Raw genomic sequence first — 24,458 nt, 5'->3', positions numbered from 1 at the left:
GTCACCTTGCTTATTTAACTTATATGCAGAGTACATAATGAGAAACTCTGGGCTGGAAGAAGCACAAGCTGGAATCAAGATTGCCGGAAGAAATATCAATAACCTCAGATATGCAGATGACACCACCCTTATGGCAGAAAGTGAAGACGAACTCAAAAGCCTCTTGATGAAAGTGAAAGAGGAGAGTGAAAAGGTTGGCTTGAAGCTCAACATTCAGAAAACAAAGATCATGGCATCTGGTCCCATCACTTCATGGGAAATAGATGGGGAAACAGTGGAAACAGTGTCAGACTTTATTTTCTGGGGGCTCCAAAATCACTGCAGATGCTGATTGCAGCCATGAAATTAAAAGACACTTACTCCTTGGAAGGAAAGTTATGACCAATCTAGATAGCATATTAAAAAGCAGAGACATTACTTTGCCAACAAAGGTCCGTTTAGTCAAGGCTATTGTTTTTCCCATGGTCATGTATGGATGTGATACTTGATAAATTACCAAGATCAGGAATGAAAAAGGAGATATTAGTATCATTACAACTTTTAGACATTAAAAGTAAATTATAGGATTTTATTAATAACTTTAGGCCAACAAATTTGGAAAGTTATGGAATGGACAGATACAATATAGCAAAACAAGTACAAATTTTAAATAATCTTCAGTCTATTTATACATTCAATATAAGTCACCACTGGAGTAGGAAATGGCAACCCACTCCAGTATTCTTGCCTGGAAAATTCCATAAACAGTGGCACCTGGCAGGCTACAGTCCATGGGGTTGCAAAGAGTCTAACACAAATAAGCATTACACACACACACACACACACACACACACACACACACACACAGATTCACCAGTAAAACTATTTTACAAAAGTTTCCTGTGAAGAAAACCCAAATATAGATTCCCTGGTGAATTTTTCCAAACATATAAGGAACAGATAGTAGATAGTTCAAATTTCATATAAAGTCTTCAGAACAGTGTCCAACTTTTGTGAGGCAGCATGAACCTGATACAAAGCATACTGACATAAAAGAAATTACAAGACAAACCTCATTAACACAGACACAGAAATAATTTTTTTAAATAGCATTTTGAATCTAGCAAAATAAGTAGGTTAATAAGCTAATCTATAACATTTCTAAGTATGGTTTACTCCAGGAATACATGTTGTCTTACCACTTGAAAATCAAGGAATGTAGTAATTCTCCACATTAAGAGACCAAGGAATTATTTTTTAAAGACCCTGACATAGACAAAAAAGGCACTAGATAAAATCCATTATCCATTAATGATTTAAAAAACTCTTCCCATATATATGCACTTATGGCTGATTATGGATGATTTATGTTATTGTACAGCAGAAACCAATACATTGTAAAGCAATTATCCTCAAGTTAAGATCTTTTTAAGTTACAAGGTATTTTTTCAAAAACATCTTCACAATTGAGGAATAGATAGTAGATAGTAGAACAGGATTCCTTTCATTTTTAAAAGTTATCTATGAAAAACTTATAACTGTTAATATACTTAACGGCAAAATATGGAACATTTTCCCCTAAGATCAGGAAGAATGCAAAGATGTTCACTTTCATCATTTCTATTTATTACTATAAAGCAATGAGGCAAGAAAAAGAAAAGGTAAAATTTAGAAATCAAGTAAGACTTTCTTTTATTGGAGTTGACAAGATTGCATACAACGAAAATCCAAAATAACTCATAAATTATTTGAATAAATAATTGAATTTATAAATGTCATGGATAAAAGTTCAATGTGCAAAAGGAAATTGCAATTCTATGTGCTATCCAGCCCCCAAAATCAAAAATTAAATAAAAATATTTACAAAGGAAAACATACCACAAACCTAGAAATAAAGTTATTCAAGACCTCTACAATAGAAACTAAAAAAAAAAAAAAAAAACTGTTAAGAGGAATTAAAGATGATCTAGATAAATGAACAATTATTTTAGGTTCATCAACTAGAAGACTTAGTGTTGTAAAGATGTTAATTTTATTCACATTATTCCATAAAGTCAATGCAATTCCAAGCAGTCCCAAAAGTTTTGTGAAAATTGCTAAGGAGATCCTAAAATTAATATAGAATCAAGTGGGAAATAGAGAAGGCATGACAATCTTGATGAATAAAAAAGTGGGAAGGCTCTTGCTAAAAATATTGCAAAATTACGTAAAGACTGAGAAATCATCTTCAGCAATCAAAAGAGATGGTAACATAATCAACCCTTTCTGAAAAATTTCTTGAACTATGGCTGGCTGAGAGTTCCCAGATTTCATACTGTCCTCCCACTGCTAAAATCAGAGTAAGCATATTGTGTTGGCTAATGTTATTATTACATCTATTCTGTTCCGTTCCGTTCCGTCGCTCAGTCGTGTCCAACTCTTTGCGACCCTGTGGACTGTAGCCTACCATGCTTCTCTATCCATGGGATTCTCCAGGCAAGAATACTGGAGTGGGTTACCGTTTCCTTCTCCAGGGGATCTTCCTGACCCAAGGATCGAACCCGGGTCTCCCACATTGGAGGCAGATGCTTTAACCTCTGAGCCACCAGGGAAGCCCATTAATAGAAATAATTACATATATTACTATACCCTATCTGCCCCTGCTGCCTTCCCCCTTCACCATATACAGCATGAAATCAACCCTGATTATTCATTGGAAGGACCGTTACTGAAACTGAAGCTCCAATATTTTGACCACCTGATTCATAGAGCCAATTCATTGGAAATCACCCTGATGATGGGAAAGATTGAGGGCAGGAGGAGAAGGGGGTGATAGAGAATGAGATGGTTGGATGGCATCACCAACTCAATGGACATGAGTTTGAGCAAACTCCAGGAGATAGTGAAGGACAGGGAAGCCTGGTGTGCCTCAGTCCATTGGGTCACAAAGATTCTGACATGACTTAGCAACTGAACAACAAGATTCAGTGAGAAACCAGTCCTAAACCAACCAAAGAATCGTATTCCTCTGGCCACAATGAACTGATAACAGTTGGCAAGTAAGCCAATTAGATTGAACTATAACAGGCATATTGGAATTGATCACAATGAAAATCACTCTCTTCTCCCTGACACGTCAACCTGGAAAGAAAGCAGCTTGGATCTTCTGAGGGCCACTGTGGAGCGAAAGAGCCCACCAGGAGGAATAGTTAATACAGAAAGATGCACAGTCAAGGAATGGAGGCAGAATTCATCCAGATAACATCTTTTTAGCTCCAGGATCCAGCCATCTCTGCAATTAGTTATACCCAAGAATTTTTCTGTAATCAAACTATTTAATTCATTTAAACAAAAATGAAAAGAATGAAGACAAGCCGGAGACTGGGAAAAACTATCTGCAATACAGGTATATACAGTATACATAATTTACCTATATATAAAATATGTTTTATGTATATGTATGTAACTAGATAGAGACATTTACATACGTTTAAAAAGTATAAATAACCAGAGAAAGGGCTTCCCAGGTGGTGTAGTGCAAAAGAATTCTCCTGCCAATGCAGGAGACACAGGAGACGTGGGTTCAATCCCTGGGTCTGAAGATCGCCTGGAGAAGGAAATGGGAACCCACTTCAGTATTCTTGCCTGGGAAATCCCATGGACAGAGGAGCCTGGTGGGCTACAGTCCTTGGGGTCACAAAGAATTGAACATGACTGAGTGACTGATCACGCACAAAAGCAGCAGTTTTAAGATATGGCTCCCAAATTCTTTTATAGTCCTCTCATGAAAGTGAAGTCCATATTTACTCTTTTGAATCAACTTGTAATTCTAAGTATGAATTGTAGCTGAAACTACTAATACCTACTATTTCTAAAAACTCTGTTACGCAGCCTATTGAAATGTCAGTTTCTTAGTTTTAAAATGGGGCCAATACAAATTACAATTTTCTATAATATTTTTAGATCTCAGCTATGTATTCTCACATGCTCCTACATTCACTGGCACAGATACAGATCTTTCTTATCTCTGTGGACTCTACACAATTTAATCTTGATTTCATGCAACCATTTTCTTCAGGGACTAGGGGTGGGGATAATGGGGAGATACTGATCAAAGGATGCAAACTGCCAGATAGAAGATAAATAAATTCTCGAGATCTAACTATAGTCAGGGCTTACCTGACTTCCCTGGTAGCTCAGACAGCAAAGAATTCACCTGAAATGCAGGAGACCTGAGGTTTATCTCTGGTCAGTAAGATCCCCTGGAGAAGGGAAGAGCTACCCACTCCAGTATTCTTGCCGGGAGAATTCCATGGACAGAGGGCACTAGAGGGCTATAGTCCCTGCGGTTGCAAAGAGTTGGACATGACTGATCAACTGAGCACACACACACACAACCACAGGAAACCTTTCAAATAGAAAAGGAACCAAAAATGGGTGAACTACTTCAACAGGTATCCCCAAAAAGAAGATATCCAGGGAGTTGCCTGGTTGCCTAGTGGTTAGGATTCCAGGCTTTCACTATCATGGCCCAGGTTTAATCTCTGGTCAGGGAACTAAGAACCTGCAAGTCACACAGCCAAAATGACCAGATATCCAAATAATCAATAAGCATATAAAAAAATATTCACCATTGTTACATATCAGGTAAATGCAAATTAAAATGAGAAACAAGATAATAGTACATTCTGTGTTGAACAGCTAAAATCAGAAAGTGCTAATCAAGCATGTGGAACAGTTAGGACCTTCATTCATTGCTTTTAGGATTATAAGTGGAATTGTTTTTGAAAAACTGGAATACTTACCTAAATATAAAGTCTATCCTGTGATTCAATAATTTCATTCTTATATTCAAAGCATGTAACAAGAGACATAAGTTCATAGTATGCCTAAATAGCAATTAAGAGGCAAATTAGACATTATATTGAAAAAAGAAGCCAAACATGTAACTGTACATATTTTATCTTGACATTTACATGAAGATCAAGAACAAGCAAACTTAATAAGTTATAATCAAAGGCAAAATTGTGGAGCAACATTTTTTAATATTTATTTTATTTTTATTTATTTATTTGGCTGCACTAAGTCTTAGTTGCAGTATGCAGGATCTTTAGTTGTGGCATGTGAGATCTAGTTCCCTAACCTGGGCTTCCCCAGTGGCTCAGAGGTTAAAGCATCTGCCTGCAATGCGGGAGACCTGGGTTCGCTCCCTCGGTCGGGAAGATCCCCTGGAGAAGGAAATGGCAACCCACTCCAGTATTCTTGCCAGGAGAATCCCTTGGACAGAGGAGCCTGGTGGGCTACAGTCCACAGGATCGCAAAGAGTCGGACATGACTGAGTGACTTCACTTCACTTCACCTCACTTCAACCAGGGATTAAACCCCAGCCCCCTGCATTGGCAGGCAGATTCTTAGCCCCAGGACCACCAGGAAAGTCCCCACTGCAATTATTGAGAAAACAGATGAATGAACTTTCTGAAATCCTGGAAAAGTTCTGTTTGTCACAGTATTTAGTGTAAAATTTCACCAAGCTGTATACTTAAGATTAGCACACTTTGGACCATGTAGATGATAACAACCCTTATCCAAACTGGAGCCAACTCTATGCAGTCAACAGATATGCCAGAGGGACTGTAATATCAGCAAAATTACAATGCAAGAACTTGCCAGAAAAATCCAAGAAGCTGTGGATGGCCATGATGTAGAAATTTATGAAGGTATCTATGGAGTGGCTGGCTCTGAGATAATGAAAGTCAAGCATTCTGTGTTCTGCTTTGAGCCAGTGTTGATCAGCAAGTCCAATAATTAGGGAAAAAGCTGGAAACTGAAACTTGCCAGGCCCCCATGCATCTGTCTCCTTGTCTTGTTGCCCCCACAAACTCAGAATAATGGTTTCTTCCCTCTGCCTTCCAATTCTCACACAAACTCTTATTTTAGACAACTCAATCCTGGAACTAGATAAAGAACTGACTCTGGGAAATGGAGTCCCAGCCACGTCCACAGTAACAAAACATAAGCCAGCCCAACCAACTTTACTTGTAGCTTTCCTGTTGCAAGGTCTCTAAAAGTTCAAAACATTGGGTCCAATTCCCAGTCATAAGCAAGGATAAAGAACAAAATACAAAAATACCATAACAGTTGAGACTCTTCTATCAAGGCTTTTGCACTTATTAATTTCCACTGGATTACTTATTAGACAAGGGAAGCTTTTAATGGTAAAAACTAATAGTTTTTTTGTAAAGAAAGAAAGAAAGAGGCGGGGGTGGGAGGATAGTGGGTAGGTAATTTCCAGTTTCTGCCATACTAGATCAAAATGAAATTACCATTTACAAAAGAAACTACAAATACTGGAATGTCGATGCCACAATGACTGCACACTTAGAGAACAAGGAGACTTAATTAGTAACTAATAATATTAAAAGATCACTCATGCCTATGTATAAAAAATAGACTTTAAATGCCCAATGGGTCCAGAAAACTCTGTAATAGAAATAACATTTACATTTGAACCAAAATAAAAGCACCTCATAATAAAACATGTGTGGCTAGAGCTAAAGGGTATTAGAGAAATTTTATCACCTTAAACATTCATATCAGAAAATTAAAATGAAATCAATGAGCCAGCAGTAGCCCACTTTAAGGATGAGGCACTGATCTTTGCTTCAAGTATGAATTTTCTTACAACACAATAAGTGATGGTCATGGAGGTATTACCACTTGATTTACATACACAGTTTCTCTCAGTTATGGGTTTTTCCAAAAGATGAGCGACAATTTCTTACATTCATAGGGTGTCTCCACAGTGTGAGATCTCACGTTCTGCCTAAGCTTTGAGAAAGCATTAAAGACATTCCCTCATTCCTTACTTTATACATTTTCTCTAGTGTGAGTTTTCACATGTCTTCGGAAGTAAGCGGGACAAACAAAGGCTTTCCCACACTCCTTACATTCATAGGGCTTCTCACCAGTGTGGCTTCTTACATGTCTTCGAAAGGATGAAGGACAACTGAAAGCTTTCCCACATTCCAGACATTCAAAGGGTTTCTCTCCAGTGTGCATCCTTGTATGGACAGTCAGGTATGAAGAATGGCGAAAGGCTTTCCCACATTCCTTACATTCATAGGGTTTCTCCCCAGTGTGTGTTCTCATGTGGATCCTAAGGGCTGAGGGGTAAATGAAGGCTTTTCCACATTTCTTACATTCATAAGGTTTCTCCCCAGTGTGAGTTCTTATATGTACCGTCAGGTGGGATGAACTGATGAAGGCTTTCCCACATTCCTTGCATTCATAAGGCTTTTCTCCGCTGTGAGTTCTTAAGTGTTCAGTGAGGGATGAGGAACGACTGAAGGCTTTCCCACATTCCTTACATTCGTACTGTGCCTTTCCAGTGTGATCTCTCACATGTGCTCGAAAGGACGAGGGGCAACTGAAGGCTTTTCCACATTCTTTACATTCATAGGGTTTCTCTCTACTCTGATTTTTCACATGTGTATTCAGGGAAGTGGGAAGATAGAAAGCTTTCCCACATTCTAGGCATTCATAGGGTTTTTCCCCTGTGTGTTTTCTCATGTGGATGCTCAAGGAGGATGGACAGTTGTAGGCTTTCCCACATTCCTTACATTTATAGGGTTTCTCGCCTGTATGTGTTCTAACATGTACAGTGAGCTTTGAGGACTCACTGAAGGCTTTCCCACACTCTTTACATTCATAAGGCTTTTCTCCAGTATGGATTCTTATATGTATGATAAGGTGAGAGGAGGAACTGAAGGCCTTCCCACACTCCTTACACTCATATGGCTTATCTCCACTGTGAATTCTTTTGTGTTTGGAGAGTGAGGACGAACAACTAAAGGCTTTCCCACACTCCTTACATTCATAAGGCTTATCTCCACTGTGAATTCTTTTGTGTTCTGTGAGGGATGAAGAACAGCTAAACGTTTTCCCACATTCCCTGCATTCGCAACTTGTCTTTCCTGCATGAATCTTCATATGTGCCCGAAAGAAGGAAGAACAACTGAAGGCTTTGGTACATTCCTTACATTCGTAGGGTTTCTCTTCAGTGGGAGTTTTCATATGCTTCTTAAAACAAGCAAAAAAATGGAAAGCTTTCCCACATTCCTTACACTGATAGGGTTTGCTACCAGTGTGAGACCTAATGTGATTCTTCAGGGATAAATGATCTGTGAAGGCCTTTTTACAAGCATGGCACTCATAGGCTCTTACTTCGGTAGTTCTCTTGAGTATATTAAGGTGTGAAATCTGGTTGAAGGTTTGTCCACACTGATTTTCTTCATTATGTTCATAGATGTTGTCAACCCCATGATTTCTTTCAAAAATAAAAAGCACATTATTAGTGGCAAGTAAATTTTTCCCATTTTCAGTGACTATGTGTGTTTTTCTGCCCTGTCCAATGATAAGATGAAAGTACTCACATAGTGCTCTAAGACAGACAATATTATGACTGAGTTTTTGACCTATGAGATTTTTCTGATGGTTGCTCAATGATTTACATGTCAAATATGGAAGGGCTCAAGTCTCACTTGTGAAAAAAAATACCTTATGAAAAGTCTATGAAATTACAATTTTTGACTAAGTTTTAGATTTTTCTTTTTTTAATTCTGTGATATTTTAAGATTCTTTCCTAACACACTACTTGTCTCTTATATGAATGGTACTTACCTCAAATGTCTCTCGTAGCTTGTGTTCTGATAATCAATATCATGGTATTCCCAGATTTTGTGTAAAATGGACAATGAGGAATCACTCCTTTTGAATCCTACTACATCCTGCTCATTGGATATTTTTTCTCCGTAAGTATCTTGTGGAGTGACTGATTCATTAATTTTAAGTTGAATCTCGAAACCTGAAACAAAGTAGCAAAGGCACCCATGAGCAAAGGACTTTGGCAGTGTGGCTAGTTCAGGACTTTGGTAATAAGCACACGATCAAAATAGCGAAGTGACTAGGAAATAACCCCATGATGATGGAGACTGATGGTAACATAAACAAGATATTACTAGGAGAACAAAACAAAAAGAAACAGAATAAAACACACATGACCAAATACTACATTACAAAGAGGAAATGTGGTCTTTCCCAAGAACAAGGAACAGGTGAGAGGACTGAAAACTCAAAATAGTAATCAAGGACTTTCCTGGTGGCACAGTGGATAAGAATCCACTTGCCAACGCAGGGGACACCAGTTCAATCCATGGTCCGGGAAGATTCCACATGCCACAGAGCAACTAAGCCAGTGTGCTGTAACTACTAAGCCCATACCCTCGAGCCCACAAGCTGCAAAGCCCAGGCACTACAACTAGAGGGCAGACCCCACTCTCTGCAACTAGAGAAAAGCCCATGCAAAGCAATGAAGATCCAGCACAGTAAAAAATAAAAAATTTTTAAATAAATAAAATAGTAATCTAAGGTGTCTGTGGAAGCTCAGCTTCCTCAGACAAAATGAAGCTTCATTTTTATTTTATGTTATTTTCTCCAAATGTAATATCCCCCAACCACATCAGTTTCACCCAAGGATTCTTGCCTTCCTGATGCTCCCCCTGGGTAGGTCTTCTCTCCACTGTCTCTAGGTCCTCTTCTTGTTTCCACTGTGAGATCAGATAGTGTTTGTGTAGTGGATACCCTGTTCACACAGAAAGGTATATCATGAGGGAAAGCAAGTTACCACAAATATTTCTATGAAACAGAGCAAAAGCTGCTCTTCTGATACTCTAAAGCAAGTGATAGGGATAGAATAGGATAGTTATACAGGATAGGATAGTTATGCAGAAGTCCCAGTAGTGGATTATAGATAAAGAGGGAAACCTAGGGAACTTTGAGAGACCAGTGGAAGTTAATGATGCTCAAAAAGCTATTAGACCATGGTGGAACAAAGCAGGCTTGTTTAACTATACTGCCATTTATAAAAGCACAAGATAGGCCCCAGGTCATTAGTTGAAAGAAAAAAGTCACCCCCCTTCTACTGATTTGAATAAATGCTATGACAATGTGGCACCAGTGGTCAAAACTCTGCCTGCCAAAGCAGGATTCGTAGGTTCAACCCCTACTGAACCCTCTGAAGGGAAAGACCCTCTGGGAAGACCCTCTGAAGTAGGAAATGGCAAGCCACTCCACTATTCTTACTTGGAAAATTCCATGGACAGGGGAGTCTGGTGGGCTACAGTCTATGGGATCTCAAAGAGTCAGACATGACTGAGCATGCATGCACACGTGACAATTCTACATTGACCACACAGGGTCAGACATTCTTGGGCCTGATACAAAGAAGGAACTAGTGATGTAAACCTGAAATCAACTCAAAGAAGGCGGTCCTTTCCCCTCCCTCACTTTCCTTTGACAATAAAATTATAGCCCACTTAATCCTCAGTGCAGGGCTCCCTCACCTATCCACTTACATCTCTTACAAGCATCCTATCTACTTTTTGCCTATCAGTTTGCTTCTTGCTGTTCCTTTTGCACTGAGATACAAAGAATCTGACCTTCATTAAGTCCAGAAACTAGGTATGTGATCTCAGTTGGAAGACCATGGGTTTTGGCCAGGTTGAAGTTCCAGCCTCATGAGTTCAAGTCCCAAACTGGATTTTGACCAAGTTCGAGTCCTGGCACATGAGTTCAAGCTCTGACACACGAGTTCAAGTCCAAATCTGAGGTGAACTGTTTCACAAGTGTGAGTTTAACTGCAACAAAATATCTAATTTATCTTTTAAGGGGAGGGGGCAGTCTAATGAATAGAATTGATCTGATATTCACACATAGACTTCGATATTATCAGAAGTTGGTCCAATACTCACAGGCAGGATATTTTGTTCTCCTGTTGAAGATAAATAATGTCCAAATACCAGTCTTAGACAAGGTTACTCCAAAACCACGATAAAATGAAAAAAAAATAAGGCTACCTCATGATTTAGCCTAGGGACAAAATATTACTAGAATTTCCCCTGCTTTCTGTCAGCATCCAATCTAAAATGACTACCTGCGAACTGGGGTGACAGTGGCCCTCAAAAATTCATATCTAAATAAACCAATGGAATAGAATTCAGTTCAGTTCAGTTCAGTTCAGTTGCTCAGTCGTGTCCGACTCTCCGCGACCCCATGAATCACAGCATGCCAGGCCTCCCTGTCCATCACCAACTCCCGGAGTTCACTCAAACTCATGTCCACAGAGTCGGTGATGCCATCCAGCCATCTCATTTCTGTCGTCCCCTTCTCCTCCTGCCCCCAACCTTTCCCAGCATCAGAGTCTTTTCCAGTGAGTCAACTCGTCGCATGAGGTGGCCAAAGTATTGCAGCTTCAGCTTTAGCATCAGTCCCTCCATGAACATCCAGGATTGATCTCCTCTAGAATGGACTGGTTGGATCTCCTTGCAGTATAAGGGACTCTCAAGAGTTTTCTCCAACACCACAGTTCAAAAGCATCGATTCTTCGGCAATCAGCTTTCTTCACAGTCCAACTCTCACATCCATACATGACCACTGGAAAAACCATTGCCTTGACTAGACGGACCTTGGTTGGCAAAGTAATGTCTCTGATTTTTAATATACTATCAAGGTTGGTCATAACTTTCCTTCCAAGGAGCAAGCGTCTTTTAATTTCATGGCTGCAAATGGAATAGAATAGAGAGTCTATAAATAGACCCACATAAATATAGTCACCTTATCTTTGACAAAGTCTCAAAGGTAATACAACAGAGAAAAAAACAAGTCTTTCCAACAAATGGTGCTAAAACAACTACTAGACATTAAGGTACATTTCCACGGGAAAAACCATAGCCTTGACTATGGTTTTTCCCGTGGTCATGTATGGATGTGAGAGCTGGACTGTGAAGAAGGCTGATCACCGAAGAATTGATGCTTTTGAACTGTGGTGCTGGAGAAAACTCTTGAGAGTCCCTTGTACCACAAGGAGATCCAACCAGTCCATTCTAAGGGAGATCGATCCTGGGTGTTCATTGGAAGGACTGATGCTAAAGCTGAAACTCCAATACTTTGGCCACCTCATGCGACGAGTTGACTCACTGGAAAAGACTCTGATGCTGGGAAAGGTTGGGGGCGGGAGGAGAAGGGGACGACAGAGAATGAGATGGCTGGATGGCATCACCGACTCTGTGGACATGAGTTTGAGTGAACTCCGGGAGTTGGTGATGGACAGGGAGGCCTGGTGTGCTGTGATTCATGGGGTCACGGAGAGTCGGACATGACTGAGCGACTGAACTGAACTGAACTGGACTGAAAAAAAAAAAAAGTCTTGACACAGACTTGCAAAAAATTAACTAAAATACACAGGGAGGCACACAGGGCTTTGGGACAACTTGGGGTCCATCAACAGAGAGTAAAAAGTTAGCTCAAAATGAATCACAAATCTAAATGTAAAACATAAAACTATGGAATTCCTAAAAGATAACAGGGAAAAAATGTAGATGCCCTAAGATCTAGTGATTTGTTAGATACATGAAAATTAATCAAGGAAAACTTCACTAAAATGGAGTTAAGAGGCCAGAAGAGGAAGCTTTCATCTAATTCTTCACAACATTAATTACAGGGAGAATTGTCCATCAGAGACCCCAACAAGAATCACCAATTATAATCCTAACAGGAAAAGATGTACATTGCATCTCCTATCAGAAATCACTACTTCAGCAACTCAGCCATCATCACCCTGAACTCTCACCTTTCTCCAAAGGACTTTCATCCAAAACAACCTCTCCCAATTTCCTCATTTTTCTCTACAAAATTACATTCTTCTCCATTGTTCTGTGGACTTGCCTATGGCTTTTGTTATAGCTTTCTTATCTCAAATTCCAATTCCCCTGCTATTCCCAAGTAAACCATTTTCTGTTGGTAAAATAACTTTTTATTGTTAAAGACAATAGGTAACCTGAAAAGCACAATTCATGAAAGTAAGAACTGATAAGCTAATCTTCATTAAAATTAAAAATTTTTGCTCTGAGTAAAACACTGTCAAGAAAATGAAAAGACACGTCACATACTTGGAGAATATATTTGCAAAAGACATGTGTGATAAAGAACTATTATCCAAAATATTCACAGAAGTCTTAAAACAACAATAAGAAAATAACTTGATTTTTAAAAAATAGGCCAAAGTAAGAATATACAATGTGGAAAAAGTCTCTTCAGCAAGTGGTGTTGGGAATGCTAGACAGCTGCATGTGTATCAAGGAAACAACACACCCTCACATCATACACAAAACTATACTCAAAATGGCTTAAAAGACAAGACACCATAAAACTCCTATAAGAGAACACAAGCAAAATACTCTTTGACATAAATCATACAAATGTTTTCTTAGGTTAGTCTCCCAAGGCAAGAGAAATAAAAGCAAAAATAAACAAATGGGACCAAGTCAAACTTACAAGCTTTTGCACAGCAAAGGAAACCATAAACAAAGCAAAAAGACAACCTACAGGCTGAGAGAAAATATCTGCAAATGATGCAATGGACAAGAACTTAATTTCCAAAATTAAGCTCCTTAACTCAAAACAGCTCCTATAATTCAATAACAACAAAATTGAAAAACAGGCAAAAGACCTAGACATTTCTCTCTTAAAGAAGACATACAAATGGCCAACAGGCACATGAAAAGATGTTCATCATCACTAATTATTAGAGAAATGCAAATCAAAACAAGGATGTTCCACCTCACACCAGTCAGAATGGTGATTATTAAAAAGTCTACAAATATGTGTGCAAAGAGTAACATGGAAACTTACATTACCATATGTAAAATAGACAGCCAACAGGAATTTGCTGTATGGCTCAGGAAACTCAAACAGGGGCTCTGTATCAACCTAGAGGTGTGGGATGGGGAGGGAGATGGGAGGGAGGTTCAAAAGGGAGGTGATACATGTATACCTATGGCTGATTCATGTTGAGGTTTGACAGAAAACAACAAAATTCTGGAAAGCAATTATCCTTCAATAAAAAGATTAATCAATTTTAAAAAGTCTACAAATAACAAACACTGGAGAGGGTATGGAGAAAAGGAAACCCTCCTACACTATCCAGGAGAGAGTGAAGGTAGTAAAGCCTGGTGTGCTGCTGTCCATGGGGTTACAAAGAGTCAGATACGACTTAGCAACTGAACTACCACCTACATTGTTGGTGGGAATGTAAACTTGTGCAGTCACTATGGAAAACAGTATGGAGGTTTCTCAAGAAACAAAAAGTACAGTTGCCATATGATCCAGCAATCCCACTCCTGTGCATATACCCAGACAAAACTATAATTCTAAAAGACACATGCACCCCAATGTTCAAACCAGCACTATTTATTACAATAACCAAGACATGGAAACAACACAAATGTCCATCAACAGATGAATGAATAAAGAAGATGCAGCATGCATAAACAGTGGAATATTACTCAGCCATTAAAAAGAATGAAATAATCCCATTTGTAGCAACATGGATAGACTTAGAGATTATCATACTAAGCGAAGTAAGTCAAAAAGAGAAAGACAAATACCATATGATCTTACTTAATATGTGGAATCTAAAATAGAACACAAATGGAACATATCTACAAAACAAAAACAGACTGGCAGACACAGAGAACAGACTTGTGGTTGTCAAGGGCAAGGGATGGGTTGGGATCTAGGATTAGCAGATGCAAACTATTATATATAGAATAAATAAACAACAAGGTCCTATTGTATAGCACGGGGAACTATATTTAAATCCTATGATAAATCATAATGGAAAAGAAAATGAAAAGTGTTAGCTACTCAGTCATGTCTGACTCTGTGATCCCATGGACTATATCCTGCCAGGCTCCTCTGTTCATGGAATTCTTCAGGCAAGAATACTGGAGTGGGTTGCATTTTCTTCTCCAAAAGAATATGAAGAATACATATAATTTAATTTCTGCTGTAAACACAACACTGTAAACCAACTACACTTCAATTAAAAAAAATTTTTTTAATGGGCCTAAGACTTTAACAGATGCCTTACCAAGAAGACACATAGATAGCAAATAAGTATATGAAAAAAAAGATGTTCCACATTACATGTCATCAGGAAAATGCAAATCAAAACAATGAGCCACCACTACATACCTAAAACAATGGCCAAGTCCCGGTGAGGATATGGAGCTGGTGGGAATGCAAAATGGTACAGCTGTTTTGGAATACAATTTGGCAGTTTCTTACCAAATTAAACATACTCTTAGCCATATAAGCAAGCAATCATGCTCTCTGGAAGTTACCAAAAGGAGTTAAAAACACATCTACTCAAAAACCTTCATGTGGGTGTTTATAGCAGTTTTATTAATAATTGCCAAAACTTGGAAGCAATCAAGGTGTTCTTCAGTGAGCGAATGGATAAACAGACTGGTACTGTATATCCAGACAACAAAATATTACTCAGCACTAAAAAGAAATCAGCCATCAAGCCATGAAGAGATGGAAGAACATTAAATGCATATTAGTAAGTGAAAAAAGTCAATCTGAAAAGGCTATGTACTGTGTGATCCCAACTACATGACATTCTGGAAAAGGCAAAACTATGAGAACAGTAAAAAGATCAGTGGCTGCCAGGAGTTGGGAGGGAAGGAGAGATAAATTGGAGTGGAGGGGGATAAAGGATTTTTAGTAGTGAAATTACTCTCTGATACTATAATGGTGGATGCTTGTTGTTTAGTTGATCAGTTTTGTCCTACTCTTTCATGACCCCATGGACTATAGCCTGCCACACTCCTCTGTCTATGGGATTTCCCAGGCAAGAACCCTGGAGTGGATTGCCATTTCTTACTCCAGAGGATCTTCCCAACCCAGGGATCCAAACTGCACATCTGCTGCATTGTCAGGAGGGTTCTTTACTACTGAGCCACCAGGGAAGCCCATAATGGTGGAAATGTCAACACATATTTGTCTAAACTGTAACAAAGTACAACAACAAAAGTGAACACTAATATAAACTTGAGATTTACCATGATAATGATGTGTCAATATAGGTTCATCAACTGTAATAAATATACCACTCTGGCAGAAGGCAGTACATTTATGGGAAATCTTTGTACCTGCCAGTTAATTTTGCTGTGAGTCTATAAACTGCTCTAAGAAAAATAGAGTGTACTGGGGAAAAAAAAAAAGATCCATGCCCACCCAGAATTCAGAACATTACTTTATTTGGAAACAGATATTTACAGATGTAATCAAGTTAACATTAAGTTATACTCGATTGGGGTAGGCCCTAAATGCAATGACTGGTGTCCCTACAAGGACAGAAAGATGTAGAGACAAAGGACAAAGGCCCTATGAAGATGGAGGCAGAGATTAGAGTGATGTGGCTACCAACCAAGGACTGCCAACAACAACCAAAAGCTAGGAAGAGACAAGAAGGGATTTTTCCTGAGCCTTCAGAAGGATCATGACACCCTGATTTCAGACTTCCTGGAATCTCCTGAAATTCAGAAGAGTAAATTTTACACTTCCCTGGTAGTACAGGTGGTACAGAAGACGCCTGCCAAGGCAGGAGACACAGGTTCGATCCCTGGTACAGGAAGATTCCACATGCCATGGAGCAATTAAGCCTATGCACCACAACTACTGAAGCCTTCGCACCCTACAACTACCGAAGCCCTTGCACCTAAAGCCTGGGCTCCCCAACAATAGAAGCCACCACTGTGAGAAGTCCATGCACCCCAACAAAGAGTAGCCCCACTCACTGCAACTTGGGAAAGCCCAAGTGCAGCAAAGACCCAGCACAGCCTAAATAAATAAAATAGTTGTCTAGCTACAGAATAAGACTGGGGAGTAGAAGTAGAGGAAATTTTTTAAAAAGTAAAAGAATAACTTTCTGTTGTTCCTAGCTACCCAGTTTGTCACACTTTGTTATGGAAGGCCTAGGAAAACAGAATAGCCTGTTGTCATGAACCTACCCCCAAATCATTTGACCTAAGTATATAAATCCTATAATATTTACTTTCTAACACACTGCATTGTTCCCCATAACATGTGTTTCTCCCTCACTGCTCCAAGGAATAAACCCAGCTTGTTAAACTGGTGATCTTTTGGTACATGGAATTAACAGCAGTAAAATTCTCAAAAGGTCCCAAAACACCAATTTTCTCCCTGTCCCCCAAAGTGACCCCTGAAGTCTGTGCCCACACCATACACACTTAATAAGCCTCCTTGAGGATTCTGACCACAAGAAAAAGGAAAAGCTGGTTCAATATATATGTTTATTTTCTTTCTTTTCTTCATGTTAATTTCATATTTATCTTTTCCATTACTGAAGCATTTTGAATACAATGACATCTTACTGTCTATAGTATATATTCAAAACAGTTTGATACAAGTTCATCCTCAAAAAAAATGCTTAAAGAATGAAAGAATGACTGAATGAAGAAAAATAAAGCTTTCAGTACTGGAGAGAAAATGAAAACTTTACAACCCTGAGAAAATGAAAACTCTACATTCAGTACCAGTGGCAAAATGGGTAGGGAAATGTTCACTAGTTTTTTTGCTTGTTTTATATTGGTGAAATATTTTAACAATACACATGTTTATTTTCATGGTGAAGCCACTAGACTATAAGCTCCTTGGGGTCAGTGACCATGTCTGTCTTATTTAACAATTTATTCCAGTATCTCAACCCAAATCCTAGAACAAGGGCAATTTATAAGATAAAGCTGTTTTCTAAATAACAGAACATTGGAGGAATGTTACCATCCTTACCTAATGAGGCCAGGTTCCGGAAGTTTTCTAGCATCACATCTCTGTAGAGGTTTCTCTGAGTGAGATTCAGCAGAGCCCACTCCTCTTGGGTAAAGTCCACAGCCACATCCTCGAAGACCACTGTGTCCTAAAACATTCCACATACTTTGTTCAGAAAGGTACCAACTCCCCCAGCATGTACAGGAGGGTGAATGAGGCTGACACTACTGGGGAACTGAGAATCAATTCACAGGAAGTTCAGAAGGTTCTTTTCTCCCAAATATCTACCCTAGGATTCAGTCATCAGATCTTTCTCGTTCTATCTAAGCATCCTGACTGATCAAATTCTGTCTCACAGATTTAACAACATTTTTGAAATACTAAATTTATTTTTCCACTGTTTGATGGTGACCAATTCCATTCTTACAATAATCAAGAACATCCAGAGCATATTGCAGAAATGAGAGAAATGCTCTAAAAATGAAATGACAATTTCCATATTGAACAAAGCAAAAATCCCTTGTTAGAGGGACTTCCCTGGAGGTTCAGGGCTTAAGACTGTGCCTTCCAATGCAGGGCATGTGGGTTCAATCCTTGGTTGAGGGGCTAAGATCCCACATGCCTTGGGGCCAAAAAATCAAAACAGAAAACAGAAAAAGCAACTGTAACAAAACATTCTACTGTAAAATAGAAAAACTACTGTAACAAAAAAAAAAAAAAAAACTATTTAAAAAACAATTCCTTGTTACAGAAACAAGTTCACCTGCTTCCTTATTCCCCACCATAGCAATCAGCACAACACAAAACACTAGATAAAATTTGGGTGGGGTTTAAATCCCCAAAGGACAAGGACCTTTTATTTTTCTCTTTTCCCCCCCATATACCTGGAGCCCAGAAGTCAGCAAGAAGTATAACATTCAACCCAGACCCACAGTCAGTCATATTTTCTTAAATTATAGAACATGAGCTAAGTTTATATAAGTAAAGTTTTACTGGGACACAATAAAACATTTGTTTATACACTGTATATGGCTGCTTTCACACTAAAATGGCAGAACTGATGGGAAATCCCTGGCAGTCCAGTGGTTAGGACTCCATGCTTTCACTGCTGAGGGCACAGGTTCAGTCCCTGGTCAGGGAAATAAGATCCTACAAGCTACCCAAAACAAACAAAAAACAATAAAATGGCAGAACTGAGTAAAATAGAAACTATGGCCTAAAATGCTTACTATGTGACCCGATGGAGGAACAGGTTGTTGATCTCTGCTCTAAATTTAGGACATAGATAACCTGATGGAATTGAAATATTCTTTTGGAGAATTATTAGCTCTTACTTACCTGTATCACATTTTTCTGTAACTCAGCAGCTGTTCTCTCTTCCTCCATGTTCCCTTCATGAAGAAAGATAGAGTATTGAGATGTTACAGCTAAGACAGGAGAAAGAAGACATGAGAATCTGGGTGTCCCCACAGTCTCCACAATCTAGACTGTGGATTCGGCAGCACTTCTGTTATGAGTGATCATTCTCCTCAAAACATATACACACACACACATGCAAAGACCCTGCACACCCAAGCAAATACACACTGATCTTGTGAGAAAATGGAGCAAGAAAGAAAAAAAAAAGTAACTTACTTACAAAACAGAAAGAGACTCACAGACAGAGAGAAGGAGCTTATGGCTGCCAGGGGGGAGGATAGGGGAAAGGGATAATTAGGGAGTTTGGCATGGATAGGTACACACTGCTATATTTAAAGTGGGTAACCAACAAGGACCTATTGTGGAACTCTGTTCAATGTTATGTGGAGGCTTGGATGGGAGGGGAGTTTAAGGAAGAATGGATACATGTATATATGGCTGAGTGCCTTCCTTGCTCACCTGAAACTATCACAACATTGTTAATTAGCTACACCCCAATACAAAACAAAATGTTTTTTTTTCTAAGTTGGAGCAATTTTATCTCCTCAAGAGCTAGAAACAGTCCTCTCACTCTTGTAGATCATTCAAAAAAAAAAGGTTTAAGAGTCCATTTTGTGAGTCAGCTGGAGTATAAAAAAATTTAGCTGTCAATCTGCCCATGATAATGAAAACATTAAAAATATAAGAGAATGCCTTCAGTAGTAAGAATATACACTCCATCTCAGAGGAAAGTGTGACTTGTATGCCAGATCTCTGGGGGTTCCACACCCAATATTTATTTCTGCACTGCCTGGCAGGCCAATATGTATTACTACTCAATCTCTGACTACGAGATCCTCCCCCTCCAAGTGCTGCAGGGTCTCCAAAACCTGGTTTTTGAGAAACAGCACAACTGACTGAATTTCACATGCAGGCAGCAGAGAAGACATCTCATGCCAAATTCTGCCTGTACAGGAGGTATAGTCACAGCAGAACAAGAACACCTGAAGTGCAGTTGGCATATGTGTCATCTCTGACAGTGGCATCTATAGCACTAGTGCATGAATTTCAAATAATGAAAGCACAGCAGTCTTCAGTGACCAAATATGTATTGTAGAGCCAATAGAAACTTAGTCACTTAGACATGTGCTCAATGTTATCCAATTAGAAAGTGGCTGAGGGAGGGTGTGTGTCCAGGTGTATTTACTTTGAAAGCTAAATGCCCAAAGAGTGCATTTCTGAACATATACCTTATAATTTAGTTATCAGTGAGGCCCCTATGCCCTAACATTACCGGGGTCTAGCCTAGAATGCTGTTGGGCACACTATGGAGAGTAAACAAATGAAGTATTCCCTTCAACTGCTTTATCTTTGCGCTCCTGATTTTTTTTAATTAATTTATTTTTAATTGGAGGGAAGACTTTTCAGAGTCCCTTGGACAGGAAGGCGATCAAACCAGTCAGTCCTAAAGAAAATCAACCCTGAATACTCATTGGAAGGATTGATGCTGAACCTTCGATATTTTGGCAATCTGATGCAAAGAACCAACTCATTGGAAAAGACTCTGAGGCTGAGAAAGATTGAGTGCAAGAGGAGAAGGGGACGACAGAAGATGGATGTCGGCTGGATGGTATCACCAACTCAATGGACATGAGTTTGAGCAAATTCCAGGAGATAGTGAGGGACAGGGAAGCCTGGCATGCTGCAGTTCATGGGGTTCCAAACAGTTGGACACAACTTAGTGACTGAATGCTTCCCTGGTAGCTCAGCTGGTAAAGATCTGCCTGCAATGCGGGGGAGACCTGGGTTCGATACCTGGGTTGGGAAGATGCCCAACCTGTTGGTAGGAATGTAAACTGGTACGATTGTGGAGAACAGTATGTAAGGTTCCTTAAAAAAACTAAACACAGAACTACTGTATGATCCAAAAATCCCACTCTCGGGCATATATCTGGAGTAAAGCAATTCAAAAAGATACATGAATTCCCTACGTTCAAAACAGCACTATTCACAACAGTGAAGTCAGATAAACAACCTAGATATCCATCAGTGGAGGAATGAATAAAGAAAATGTGGTACATATCTAAAATGGAACACTGCTGCTGCTGCTGCTAAGTCACTTCAGTTGTGTCCGACTCTGTGTGACTCCATAGACGGAAGCCCACCAGGCTCCGCCATCCCTGGGATTCTCCAGGCAAGAACACTGGAGTGGGTTGCCATTTCCTTCTCCAACATGTGAAAGTGAAAAGTGAAACTGAAGTTGCTCAGTCGTGTCCGACCCTTAGTGACCCATGGACTGTAGCCTACCAGGCTCCTCCATCCATGGGATTTTCTAGGCACTACTCAGCCATTAAAAAAAAAGAAAGGAATAATGCTATTTGCAGCAACACGGGTACAGCCAGAAATTATCACACTAAGTGAAGTTAAGTCAGAAAGTGAAAGACAAATACCATATGATATCACTTATATATGGAATCTAAAATGTGGCACAAACAAGCCGATCTACAAAGTGGAAAAAGACTCAACAGATATAGAGAACAGATTTGTGGTTACCAAAGGGGAGAGGAGATAGGACAGGGATGGACTAGGAGTCTGGAATTAGTAGATGCAAACTACAGAATGGATAAACAACAAGGTCCTATTGAAGAGCAAAGGCAATTATATTCAATATCCTGGATAGACTATAATGAAAAAGAATATACTATATAAAAAAAGAATGTGTATACATGTGTAAGTCATTTTGCTGCAGAGAAGAAATTAACACAACATTGTAAATCAACTATATTTCAATTTTAAAAAAATAAAGTGAAAAAAGTTAACAAAATAAAACTGTAAATACAAAACCTGTTTACATTCAGTCATTAAAGAAAAAAAAATAGCAGTTTAGAACATACCTACAAAGGAAATAGACGCTACAGAACCTTTTACAAACAGGTTCACCAAACAAGTAAAAGATTCATAATTCTACTTTTTTGTTGTTGAGTGGGTGTTTTCCTGTGTATTTCCAAGACCAGGAAGGGACTCAAAACTCAAATATATGTGTATTTTTGTACATGTACACACACACACACATATATGAAAGATCTCATTCGTATACACAGGGCAAAACATTAAAATATTAAGTACAGTCCAGGAATTAATAATGAAGATAGTAATCACAAATTAAGTTCATTTCCTCCTAGGAATGATGGGTGGTTAAAATGATTTATATAGTTAAAACGATAAATATAATTCACATCAATAGAAAAAGATCATATGACTTATCCCCTTCAATACAAAATAGTGACTGATCTCTATCAATACCCATTGATGATAATAATTTAACCCACTAGGACTAGAAGGAAATAGGCTTTAATTAGAAAATATATATATTATCTACAAACACCTATAACAAACATCCTATTTAATAATGAAATGACAGAATTCCGTCTGGGATCAGGAACAAGGCAAGGATGCAATTTATATGCTTTTCTACATTTAAGTCCTGGCAAACGCACTAAATAAACAAAAATATAAGACATAAGGAATAAAAAAGAAAACGCTAAAACTGGCATATGATCACTTGCGGTGTGAAATTCAAAAAAAAATCTATGGATAATTGACTAACATTTCAGAGCGGCAACTGGCAAACGGGTTAAAAAGATACTAAGTAATCAGTTCACTAGTATGTAGCTGAATATAACGTAACAAACTAACTCCCACAGTCAGAGAAAAAGAAATCACAGGTTAAAATGTATTACTTGCACCTGGAAGGGAGAGATGCAGACTGAGTTAAGCAAACGTCACCCCGCACTCACCGAACAAACCTAAATCCACAGACCGGCGCAGAGACGAAGTTGAGGCTCACGTCCCCGTGACCCGAATGGCAAGGATGCTTTTCCTTTACGGAAAGAGAGCAGAGGATGCTTTTGGAGGCCGATTAAGTAGGCGAATGGCTCTTCAACTCTTGCCTGCAGCCGATTCACCCCGACTACCGGACCCTCACAGAGTTCCTGATTCAGTGAGTTGGGGACCAGCCGCGGCTGCTACAGACCCCGGGAGCGGCGGGGAGCGCTCCCGGCGGGGAGCCCAAGCAGCAGCCTTTTGACCACAGATTCCAAGGCCGAGTTCTCCACCTCCCGAGCACCAGACTTGGGTACTGCTGGGCCGAACTGGATGGGAAAATTTGTATCAGATTTAGACAGAGATGCAAGAAGACAAGGCCGCCCGCTCGCGCACGCGCAGAAGCGTGCCGCTGCTTCCGGTCTCGGAGCACGTACAGCGTAAGGGGCGGGTCTCGGGAGCTGGGAAAATGGGGAGGGCGGTGGCAGCTTCCAGGAGCAAGCGGAGAAGTGCTAGTTTCCTCCAGGAAGGGACGCGACTGGGTCTCGGAGCCGGGTCAGCCGAGGACTTGGCGTTGGATGACGCTGGAGCGGGACCAGGCCCGTGGCGGGGCTTGATTGACTAGGCCTGTGGGGCGGAGCTGGGGCGCGACCAAGCCTAGATGGGTGGCTTAGTTGAATTCCCATGTGGGATTTTCGTTCCCCAATCAGGGATTGAATCTGTATTGCCAGCATTGCAAGACAGAATCTTCAGTTCAGTTCAGTCGCTCAGTCGCGACCGACTCTTTGCGACCCCATGAATCACTCCAGGCCTCCCTGTCCATCACCAACTCCCGGAGTTCACTCAAACTCATGTCCATCGAGTCGGTGATGCCATCCAGCCATCTCATTCTCTGTCGTCCCCTTCTCCTCCCGCCCCCAATCCCTCCCAGCATCAGAGTCTTTTCCAGTGAGTCCTCTTCGCATGAGGTGGCCAAAGTATTGGAGTTTCAGCGTCAGCATCAGTCCTTCCAATGAACACCCAGGACTGATCTCCTTTAGGATGGACTGGTTGGATCTCCTTGCAGTCCAAGGGACTCTCAAGAGTCTTCTCCAACACCACAGTTCAAAAGCATCAATTCTTCGGCAATCAGCTTTCTTCACAGTCCGACTCTCCCACTACTTCCCTTGTGGCTCAGAGGTTAAAGCGTCCGCCTGCAATGTGGGAGCCCTGGGTTCGATCCCTGGGTCGGGAAGATTCCCTGGAGAAGGAAATGGCAACCCACTCCAGTATTCTTGCCTGGAGAATCCCTGGTGGAGCCTGGCGGAGTATAGTCCACTATAGTCCATGGGGTCGCAAAGAGTCGGACACGACTGAGTGACTTCACTTTCACAACCACTAGACCACCAGAGAAATCCCGAGGTAGTAGGTTTTTGCTGAGCTCGTACATAACTTTCATCCCTGCCACTGTGGCTACTTTGTTCAGGAGCCCACTGGGGAGAGGAGCAGCTGGAAAAGGTGGCTTACTGGTATCCACAGAACCAGTTATCCTATTGTCATAGTCACTCTGCAGATATAGAATGGAACCCCCACCCTAAACTTTATTTTCA

At 40.0% G+C, this 24,458-nt stretch overlaps 1 protein-coding gene across 1 annotated transcript; it reads right to left on the bottom strand.

Moving 5' to 3' along the window:
* Positions 1 to 471: 471 nt before the first annotated feature.
* Positions 472 to 23,257, bottom strand: ZNF699 (zinc finger protein 699). Its single transcript, XM_055430895.2, has 6 exons — positions 22,845 to 23,257; positions 18,988 to 19,040; positions 17,671 to 17,797; positions 9,500 to 9,598; positions 8,638 to 8,821; positions 472 to 8,284 (listed from the first exon to the last, which is right to left on the bottom strand). Exons 2-6 carry the CDS (start codon positions 19,033 to 19,035, stop codon positions 6,826 to 6,828), a joined length of 1,917 nt encoding a protein of 638 aa, XP_055286870.2. The 5' UTR covers positions 19,036 to 19,040; positions 22,845 to 23,257; the 3' UTR covers positions 472 to 6,825.
* Positions 23,258 to 24,458: the final 1,201 nt, after the last annotated feature.

The sequence above is a fragment of the Moschus berezovskii genome, chromosome 8 (assembly GCF_049115385.1).
Source record: "Moschus berezovskii isolate FMDL1 chromosome 8, NW_MosBer_1.0, whole genome shotgun sequence".
In the NCBI taxonomy this organism is placed as follows: domain Eukaryota; kingdom Metazoa; phylum Chordata; class Mammalia; order Artiodactyla; family Moschidae; genus Moschus; species Moschus berezovskii.
The sequence above is the reverse complement of the archived record's forward strand: the minus strand, read 5'-3'. Positions and strand labels throughout refer to the sequence as shown.